This window comes from Neofelis nebulosa, chromosome 1, assembly GCF_028018385.1.
Source record: "Neofelis nebulosa isolate mNeoNeb1 chromosome 1, mNeoNeb1.pri, whole genome shotgun sequence".
NCBI lineage: Eukaryota > Metazoa > Chordata > Mammalia > Carnivora > Felidae > Neofelis > Neofelis nebulosa.
Genome location: NC_080782.1, coordinates 45,571,902 through 45,582,057, shown reverse-complemented (window position 1 = coordinate 45,582,057; position 10,156 = coordinate 45,571,902). Strand labels below are relative to the sequence as shown.

General features: G+C 47.4%; 1 protein-coding gene across 1 annotated transcript; it reads right to left on the bottom strand.

Annotated features, from left to right (window-relative positions):
- Positions 1-1,352: 1,352 nt before the first annotated feature.
- LOC131506842 (uncharacterized) lies at positions 1,353-3,843 on the bottom strand. Its single transcript, XM_058720873.1, has 2 exons — positions 3,113-3,843; positions 1,353-2,561 (listed from the first exon to the last, which is right to left on the bottom strand). The coding sequence occupies exons 1-2, from the start codon at positions 3,781-3,783 to the stop codon at positions 2,510-2,512; spliced, it is 723 nt and encodes a 240-aa protein (XP_058576856.1). The 5' UTR covers positions 3,784-3,843; the 3' UTR covers positions 1,353-2,509.
- Between the last annotated feature and the right edge of the window lie 6,313 nt (positions 3,844-10,156).

Sequence of the window (10,156 nt, the reverse complement as noted above, 5' to 3'; positions counted from 1 at the left end):
AGTGGGGAATAACAAGTCTTTGGGTTTTTTCCTGGCTCTTACTTGCTAAGAAAGGAGATGATAAATGTTTGGTGCTTTGGGGACTGCTTCCTGAACCACCCTGAGGCAACAAATGCTTATTCAGGCCTAAAGAAAAGAGGCAAACACTCAAGGAATAGCTTTTTAATAAAACGTTTTATGATCAGGGAAGGCAAGAGAGGGAAGCAAACTCTCCTTCACCTCTTGGGGATGTCCTTTCACCATGACAAAGAGCAGAGACAAAGGTGGAGTAGCAAGGGACCAGAGCACAACATTTAGAATCAGCCAAAGGGCTGTCTCGAAGCAGTCGGGTTGACTATGATAACTGCTACAGTAGCTGGTCAAATAGAATGAAATAGGGAAGTTTTGACAACCCTGTTGCCCTCCAAGTCTCAGGCTCTCTTTTTTTCACACACTTAACCTTGGGTTTTTAGAGACAAATCTTAGGTAGCAGTCATTCTTCATCCCACCCTCTCTAAAGAGGCTCCATTCTGTTTGCCTTCCTTTCTTGTAATACTACCCTATACGTACACTTGATTCTTCTCATTTGCCCTCCAGCTTCCTTATCTGTCTGTACACATGATTGGCCAAATTCTAGATTATTTACTGGGCAATTTTTGCTGAGAATGGAATCGTTTTACTTACAAAGGCATGTGTCTAGATGTCCCTCTCTCTCTACACTCTCTTTTATTCTTGAGCAAGAGGGGTGAATGGAATTGGGGTCTGCTCTCTTGGAAGTGACACAACTGGTTTTTCAGGATCCCTTCTCTATTGTCTTAAGCCTTTCCTTGCATGTATTGTAGCTGTGGATCTGAGGTGGTAAGTCTGCAGGCACAGTTTAGGAGTAGGCAGAGGTCCTTAGAGCTCCATTTTTGTGCATGTGTTCCAGCCCCATTCATCAGAGATGCTTTGCGTCATGGTTAGGTTTCCAAGATCATTATGCAGCAAAGGGATATTTGTTTTCTGTTTACTGATGTCCCTGTGCCTCTTTCTACTTTTGGGAGTCTGAGGGAGTGGTAGCTGTGCTCCATATATCCTCCTAATACCATCAAACCCCTGTACATTTTTTCAAACACCACCTTCCTCTGAAGAGGCAAAAAGTCAGCCTGGTGAAGAGAACAGTATTTGAAGCTGTTATGCCCAGAATTCGTGATCCCCAAAGACCACTAGGGAGCCGAGTCCAATGCAAAAGCAAAAGAGCCTTTATTCAAGCTAGCTCGAGCTCAATCCCCTACCTGCACCGATGCAGCAGTGAGATACCTGGAAGAGACCGAGTTTCAAAAGGACAAAGGTTTTATTGGGGCCTAGGGGCAGTTGGTGAGATGATGGCTGTGGCCTCAGCTGATTGGCTGGGGAAGGGTCGGAGTCCTGTTACGCAGGTCGCTGGGTGTGTTTTGACCAGGAAGTTTGAACGGGTGAGCGGGAGGTTACTCAAGGGGAGGAGGCGTGGTCTAGGTGAAGGACACAGAACAAGATGGAGTCGGGCCAGTGTAGGCCTGCCCTTTCATTCCCCCCTTGTCATGTAGCTTACAGACCCAATCATGGGACCGGCTGCATTTATAGTGACAAGGGGAACAGAGTTTGGAGGTTTATGCAAAGTTCTGGGAACCAAGTGTCCCTGGGGTGGCTCTGGGAGGTCTGATTAAATATTGTCCCTGACCTGGTGTCTGTGATCTGCGAGGTGATGTTTTGGGGGGCGTGGGGACTCCCAGCAGCATGAGCAATGACATGCAGAGTTAACAGAGTTACCAATATTAGGTGGGTGAGCTTGAGTGGGTTGTGTTGGTCCTGATTGACAGCTCATTGCGTGACAAAGTCCTTCCGGGTCGAGGAGGGGTCCGCTGGCCGAACGTGGGTGTGATGGGCCCAGGTCGCGATGCTGTCTACTTTGAGAGCAGTGGGGGTTGTCGGAACCACGATGTAGGGTCCTTTCCAGCGCGACTCGAGGGCCTCTCGGTGGTGCCTCTTGATGTAGACCCAGTCTCCCGGCCTGTACTGATGAGGTGTCGGGGTTGGGCCAGCCTTGCAGATGGCACAGAGACACGGCCAAATGTCCTCATGCGCCCTCTGGAGCCCTCTCAAGGAAAGAAAAAGTTCTTGATCTTTAAACTCATCAATAAGTTCAGCTCAAAGGCTGGGAATAACAGGGGGTGGCCTGCCAAACATGATCTCGTAGGGAGTAAAACCCAGAGTGTAAGGAGTGCTTCTAACCTGGTAAAGGGCGTACGGTAGGAGAGTCACCCAGTCCCCACCAGTCTCCATGGTTAATTTGGTAAGGGTCTCTTTTAGGGTTCTATTCATTCTTTCTACCTGTCCTGAGCTCTGGAGCCTATAAGCACAATGTAATTTCCAGTTTGCCCCCACCACCTTGGCTACTGCCTATGTTACCTGCGAGATAAAAGCTGGTCCACTGTCTGATCCTACCATGGCAGGAAAACCATACCTGGGTAAGATGTCTTCTAGTAGCTTCTTAGCCACCGTCTGAGCCGTTTCATGCTTGGTTGGGTATGCCTCCACCCAGCCAGAGAAGGTGTCTGTAAATACTAAAAGATATTTATAACCATACTTTCCTGGTTCGACTTCAGTGAAGTTGACTTCCCATTGGGCTCTTGGTCTGGTGCCTCTGAGCCTGGTTCCTTTTTATATTTGATGTGGCTCTCACATTGGTGAGTTGGCAGGTCTTGCAGGCAGATACAACTTTCTCTATTTTGGTGTCCTGTTGGTGAATCTTGATTCTGGCATGTCGGATTAAGTCTTTTAATTTTCAGGCCCCCATGTGAGTAGACCGATGCATGTGCTCTAATATTGAGACTCCGAGCCGGTCTGGCAGTATGAGCTCCTTGTTAGGTGTATACCACCGTCCCTTTATCTCCTGGGCCATGGGGAGTTTCTTGATCCGCTGTAACTCCTCCTGGGAGTATTTGGGCTGGTCTGGTAAAACTGGGTCTTCAGGTCCGGTAGTTGTTAAGCCATTTTCTAGCTCCCAACGTTAGCGCCTTGGTAAGGGCGACGAGCTCTGCTTGCTGGGCTGATGTTCCAGAGGGTAGAGCCTCCGCCCATACGGTGTCCGTATGCACCTGCTGCACCCGCATACCTGTGTCCGTCCCGCACAAAGCTGCTGCCATCAGTGAACCAAGTAGCCTCGGCATCGGGGAGGGGCCGGCAGGTCAGGTCCGTCCGGAATCCATGTACTTCTTCCAGGATTCCCGCACAGTCATGTAGTGGAGCACCTAGGTCAGGGTTGGGCAGCAGGGTTGCAGGATTGAGGGCTGCACTGGGGTGGAACCGCACTCGTGGAGGGTTGAGTAGGAGGCTCTGGTAATGAGTCACACGTGTATTGCTCATCCATCTATCAGGAGGCTGTTTCAGGATCCCTTCAGTGGCGTGTGGGGTCGTGATCCAGATCTCCTGTCCTAGGGTCAGTTTGTCTGCATCCTTGACTAGGAGTGCTGTCGCCGCAATAATTCTTAGGCATGGCGGCCAGCGGGCAGCCACTGGGTCTAGTTTCTTATACAGGTAAGCCACTGGGCGGTTCCAGGGGCCTGAGGCTTGAGTTAGAACCCCTTTTGCTATTCCCTTATGTTCATCTAAAAAGAGGTGGAAGGGCTTCGTAATGTCTGGTAGGCCCAGGGCTGGGGCACTTAGGAGGGCCTTTTTTAACTGATTAAAGGCAGTTTCTTCTTTTTCAGTCCATTTAAATGTTTTCCCCTCTTTGGTAGCTTCATATAGGGGCCTGGCGATCTCAGCAAAACCCTCTCCTTGCATATCTGAGCCTTCTTCGCAGATGCCCGGTACCCTAAGGCCCTCAGGATAGCCAGCAGGTCCTGGGTCCCTCGCTCACAGTCTTTGGCCGTGTCGACAGCAATCAGGATGTCATGTACGTACTGTAGAAGGGTGAGGCCAGGGTGCTCCCTTCTGTACTCTCCCAGGTCCTCGTGTAGTGCCTCATCGAAGATGGTGGGTGAATTTTTGAATCCCTGAGGTAGCCGTGTCCAGGTGAGTTGCCCACTGTAGCCCTCCTCCGGATCATGCCACTCGAAGGTGAACAAGGGTTGGCTCTGGGGTGCCAGCGGCAGACTGAAGAAGGCATCCTTTAAATCTAGTACAGTATACCAGACCCTGGAGGGCGCCAAGGAGCTCAAGAGAGTATATGGGTTGGGAACAGTTGGGTGTATGTCCGCGACCCTCTTATTTACTTCCCGGAGGTCTTGTACCAGTTGGTAGTCATTTGTGTGAGGCTTTTTGACCGGCAGTAGGGGGAGGTGTTCCAGGCAGACTGGCAAGGAACTAGTACCCCTAGGCTTTGTAGTCTCTGGATGTGTGGCTGGATCCCTTTCCAGGCCTCCTGAGACATGGGGTATTGTTTGATCCTTACTGGACTCTCTCCTGGCTTGAGCTCTACCAGGACTGGGGTCCTGTGAGCAGCTAGTCCTATCCCCCCCATCTCTGCCCAAACCGAGGGGAATTCTTGAAGCCATCTGTCTATATTATCCTCTCTCAGGAGTGCCTCCTAGTGGAGACGGTATTCATCCTCCAGTTTCATGGTCAGGACCTGGATGGGGTGGCCCTTGCCATCAGTGACCTGAGGCCCCCCTTGTCTGAAAGTTATCTGAGCTCCAATCTTGGTCAGTAAGTCCCATCCTAACAGCAGGTAGGGGCATTCTGGTATTACCATAAAGGAGTGGGATACCCGGCCCATTCTCAAATCTACTGTTCTTTGGGGAGTCCATGAATACTGGCTCATACCAGTTGCCCCTTGTACCCAGGACTTCTTGCTGGCTAGTTTTCCTTGTGGGGTGTGGAGGACAGAATGTTGTGCTCTGGTATCGGCAAGGAAGTCAACAGGGGTCCCCTCCACTTTAAGAGTTACCCTGGGTTCGGGGAGAGGGTCCAAACCCCGACTCCCCTAATCACTTAGTTCATCTAGCTCTAGGACTTTTACTCGATCAGTCTTGCTTCCCTTCCCGCCGGCCCTTTTTGGACAATCTCGGGTCCAATGCCCTATCTCTTTGCAGTATGCACACTGATCTTTCTGCAGCCTCTGCTTCCCCCCCTTGGTGGTTCCTTTACCTTTTCTTGCGTTGTCTGCCAGCTGCCAGAGATGGTGGTCTTGTTCCTCGGGGAAGTCACCAGTGGTAGCTAGTAGTATTCTGGCCACGTCTCGAGTCTGCTTACTGCTGGCAGCTGCCATGGTGCGAGCCTGCTTGTCCTCAGGAGGCTCCCAGTTATTATATACCTTTTCAGCTACCACCAGTAAGTCCTGCAGACTTTTTTCTCCTAGTCTATCTATTATCTGTAATTTTCTCCTAATGTCTACAGCCGATTGGTTTACAAAGGCCATGATAACAGCTGCCTTGCTTTCCAGAGCCTCTGGATCCATGGGGGTATAGGTACAGAATGCCTCCATGATCCGTTCTAAAAAGGTAGCCGGAGATTCATCTTTTTCCTGTTGTACATTTCCTACCTTGGCCAAATTGGTTGGCTTTCTAGCAGCCATTTGGAGACCCCCCATTAGAGTCTGGCAGTAGACTCGGAGCCTTTCCTTACCTTCTGCCATGTTGAAATCCCACTGGGGCCGAGTTAAGGGGAAGGAGGCATCTATCTGAGCCTGGTTGGTGGTGGGATTCCCGTCTGCGCCCGGAACTAGTTTTCGGGCCCCATTGAGGATTCTTTCTCTTTCTTCAGTCGTGAACAGGACCTACAAAAGCTGCTGGCAATCATCCCACGTGGGCTGGTGGGTAAAAAGAACAGAGTCTAATAAATCAATAAGCCCTGCTGGTTTCTCAGAAAACTTAGGATTCTGAGCTTTCCAATTGTAGAGGTCACTAGTGGCAAAAGGCCAATAGTGATGGAGCTGATTCCCCTCTGCATCTGGGGGTCTGGTGGCTCGCAGGGTCAGAATAGTGGAGTCAGCGGCGGAGGTGGATTGCTCCTTCTGAGCCTTTTGTCTGGTAAAGAATGGGCTTCCCACTGGAGCATTTCTGCCTCCCGCTCTCAGAACAGCATCTGCCTCCCCTGGAGGGGGAGGATGGTGTTCTTCCAGCATCCTAGAGGGGTTATACGGGGAAGGAAAAATTAATTCTTCTTCAGTACCCCCCTGTAGGACAGGGTAGAGGGGTGCTGAAGGCTGGGTAAGACTTTTCTTCTTCCTTGTCCCCTGCAAAGCAAGAATGGGTTTGGCTCCAGAGGGAGTGGGGCTAGGAAGGTCCTAAGCCAAGAGGGTGGGTAGAGGGGTAGTCTGAGTCTGTCCCATAACGTCCGTCCAGTAAGTCCACAGAACAAAACAGAGAAACACAAAAACAGACAAACAGAGGGCCCCTAGAAAGTCTTCCAACCAAAACAGATGAGGGGATTCCACGTCCCTCCAGAAGGGAGAATCGGAACGTCTTCCGAAACTCCCGGCCCGTGGTCCTCCTGTGCGTCCACTTAGACCGCGTCGGGCACTACCAGAATTCCAGAAATGAGCTCACACAGAAAAGACAGAACAAACAGACAGACACTAACCGTGGCCAGTCAGGCTCTCCGGGTCGGGGGTCCCTCGGGGGTCGTGGGGATCCCGGATGAGCCCCCAAATGTTATGCCCAGAATTCATGATCCCCAAAGACCACTAGGGAGCCAAAGCCGATGCAAAAGCAAAAGAGCCTTTATTCGAGCTAGCTCGAGCTCAATCCCCTACCTGCACTGATGCAGCAGTGAGATACCTGGGAGAGACCGAGTTTCAAAAGGACAAAGGTTTTATTGGGGCCTAGGGGCAGTTGGTGAGGTGATGGCTGTGGCCTCAGCTGATTGGCTGGGGAAGGGTCGGAGTCCTGTTACGCAGGTCGCTGGGCGTGTTTTGACCAGGAAGTTTGAACGGGTGAGCGGGAGGTTACTCAAGGGGAGGAGGTGTGGTCTAGGTGAAGGACACAGAACAAGATGGAGTCAGCTGGCGTAGGCCCGCCCTTTCAAAGCTAGCTTCTCTGGATTCAAATCCAAGCTCTGCCATTCTGCTGCTGTGTGGTTTTAAGAGTGGTATCTTTCTTCTCTGTGCTTCAGTTCCCCCATCTGTATTATAAGGATGGTTATGGTGCTAGGATACTCCTAAGGTTTTCTGGGAAATTAATTAAAATAGTCTTTCCAAAAAGCTGACAGCAGTGCCTGGAACATAGTAAACTAACACTGAGCAAATGTCAGTCATCTTCATCATCATCTACAACACCATTGTCAACATCTGTACCCCAAGCATAGCACTCCTGATTCTATCACAGTCCCCAGCAGTTTGCCATGTCATAGTACAGATTGCATAAATACGTTATTCTCTCCACATTTTCAGCTTAGGCTGAAGGCCATTTGCTTAGTCATGAAAGGGGTCTGAAGTTCATTATAAGAAGAGTTTATCTTAACAAGAGTAACAAAAGGACAGCCTGTCAATGAAAATGTGCCATGAAAAATCTTGTCACAAATCTTAGAGCTGGAATGAGCCTTAGAGATTACCAGGCTCAAATTCTTTTTATAGATGAGGAAACTAAGTCCCAGAATGGAGAGAAATCTCTGAGTTCCCCAATCTGCAGAAGAATGAATAAGCAGTGCAGCTCAGTCATGGGGCACATTACCAGGGCCCTATCGCCCTTCAGTGCATCCCTGGAGAGCATGCAAAATGCGATAATCCTCCAGAGGCTCACAGGACAATGTAAAAATTAGAGGTGGTAGTTACCTTTATATCCAAGGTAAGAGGCAGTGTGTTCATCGAAATGTCTCTCCAAATGGCTGTATTTCCAATTTAATAGATGCATACCTCTCATGTGTTAATTAAAGACCACGTTCCTGTTTTAAGGGATACCTCATAAGGTTTTATAAATAAGTTTAGAGGCCAGTGCTCTATGTCTCCCTACTGAGTAATTAGTCTGCCCTGTTGATGATGAAAACTACCAGCAGGATTAACATAATGATGTATACAGTATAACAAGTGTAGCAACAGATCATAATGATCATGTTGCAACTCTCCCTGTGTATGTTCTGACTTCCATTCTTTATTTGCTAGTTAGCTATGTGTCTTCTTACAGCACTCCATCATCACAAAACTAAGTGATTTGGCCAGTTACTAAATATTTTCTAAAGCCTTAAAGTGTACAACTAATTGGTAACTGGAAGGATGATCTTAAATTGTTTTTCCATCATTCATTAAACACCAACAATGTTCTTGTGTCATGGGTGCTTACCAAGTGCCCAATAACCAATGGCAATGTCTTTGCAATTTTTAGATAATTATTTGCTAATCAGGGCTTATCTCACAATCAGTAATTAAAACACCACTGAAGGTCCTTTCAGAAATCAACTGACATCAAGCTAATATGGAACATCTCACCAAGAGTAATCAAGTACAGAAAGCACTTAAGCATAGAAGATATTAAACACTGATAAAGATTCTCAAAAAAAGCTAAATTTTAGTCCTTGAGAAAATCAGACCCTTTGTGTTTAAGTCTAGGCAGCCATCAGAGGACAGATTGTGCACTTACTATGTATCAACATCATGCTTGTATGGGAAGTAATCCTATTTCCCAAGGTGTTTACTACACACTGGGGTACATGTCCTAAAGTAATGCTTCCATAGGATAAAAAGTGAAAAGATCCTCAGGAAGTACATACAGAGTATGTTTATATTCAGAAATAGGAAGGAGGTAAATGTAGGATATTGGTTATAAACACAGGCTTTGGAGGCAGATTAGAAATCAGATCCTGCCTGGACCAGATGCTGGTTTGGCATTAATAAGTTGTTAAACTCATCAGAGCATCAGTTTCCTCAGTAGAAAATAATAACGTTGACATTATGGAGGACATGAGCCAAGTGTCTGGTGCTTCACACACTGGAAGGATTAGGGAGGTGGTATTTACACTGGTACTTAAAGAATGAAAAAAATTGGATATGCCAAAGTGAGTGGGCTATAAGTACAAATTAGAAGAAACTAAGGCAGGCACCAGTTCAAGCAACCACGGTGTTGTAAGGAGAAGAATGTTAGAAATATAAGGTTTATCAAGGGAATTTGTAAGGATAAGACTAAAAAAAAATCAGGACCGGATAATACAGTGCTATATGGAGACATTCTGTGTAATAAAGCAATTTTCATACCCCTGCCTAAAGGGGGCTCCAAAATATCATGGTCTTACCATTGTTAAGAAAGTGGGCCCAAAGAACAGTCTGCCTGGGTTTTTACTCTGGCTATAACTATTCACTGGCTGGATGATCTCAGGCATTTAGTTTAACTTCTCCTCTTTCATAAGGATGGCTCATTCATAAAATGCAGTGAATATCAGTACAAATGCTTACCATGGTTATTCTTCTCATTGCCTGAGTTTCTGATAATGAACTTGTTGAGTGGGATGGAGAAAAATCTTCTCTAACCATCACTGAATGATTTGTAGCTCCATTGTCGATATTTCTGGGGGCGAGAAAGTAGAAATTCAAAACAAGCCCAAGGTGGGCAGTGTGATAAATATTACTTGCACATGAATGTAGGTGACAGCAAACCAGAGTAAACCATTCTTCACTCTCACTTCTGGAGCTGCGGTGACCATTGCTTTGGACAAGCCAATTCAGGACAGGTGTGAGCAGGAAGACGACCCATCTGTGGCCTTCTAGTGAAATTTCAGTCCAATTTTACATTATAAATGTGATTCCAAAGCCACTTAAACCTTGTATTTAGCTTAAAGTAGTTTCACACTATCAGACAAACCCCTGAAAAATAATTTTCAGAGCCAATAACCAGCCCACGGTCCCAGATAAACAAATACCCCAACAATAAACAGCCAAGAGTAGAAGCCATCAGAAGCAATAGCTGTAGAGACTGAGTCCCCATGACTTCAGGAAGTAAAGCTATCAAATACAGTTTACAAAGCAAGTGGGCTTAGTATATTTAATAAAAAAGGCAACCTTGCAAGTGTCTAAGAAGAAGAAGAGGGGCACAATGTGTGGCTCAGTTGGTTAAGCATCTGACTCTTGATTTTAGCTCAGGTCATGATTAACCTTCAATAGTTTTAATGTATAAGAACAGTTCCCAAGTGGTGGTGAGAGGTCAGGGTTTTACAAAGAAGGAGGAAAGTAATGTTGGTGGTGGAGGCTCACCCACACGTATGCGTCTACTACTCTTCGACAGGCTCCCGC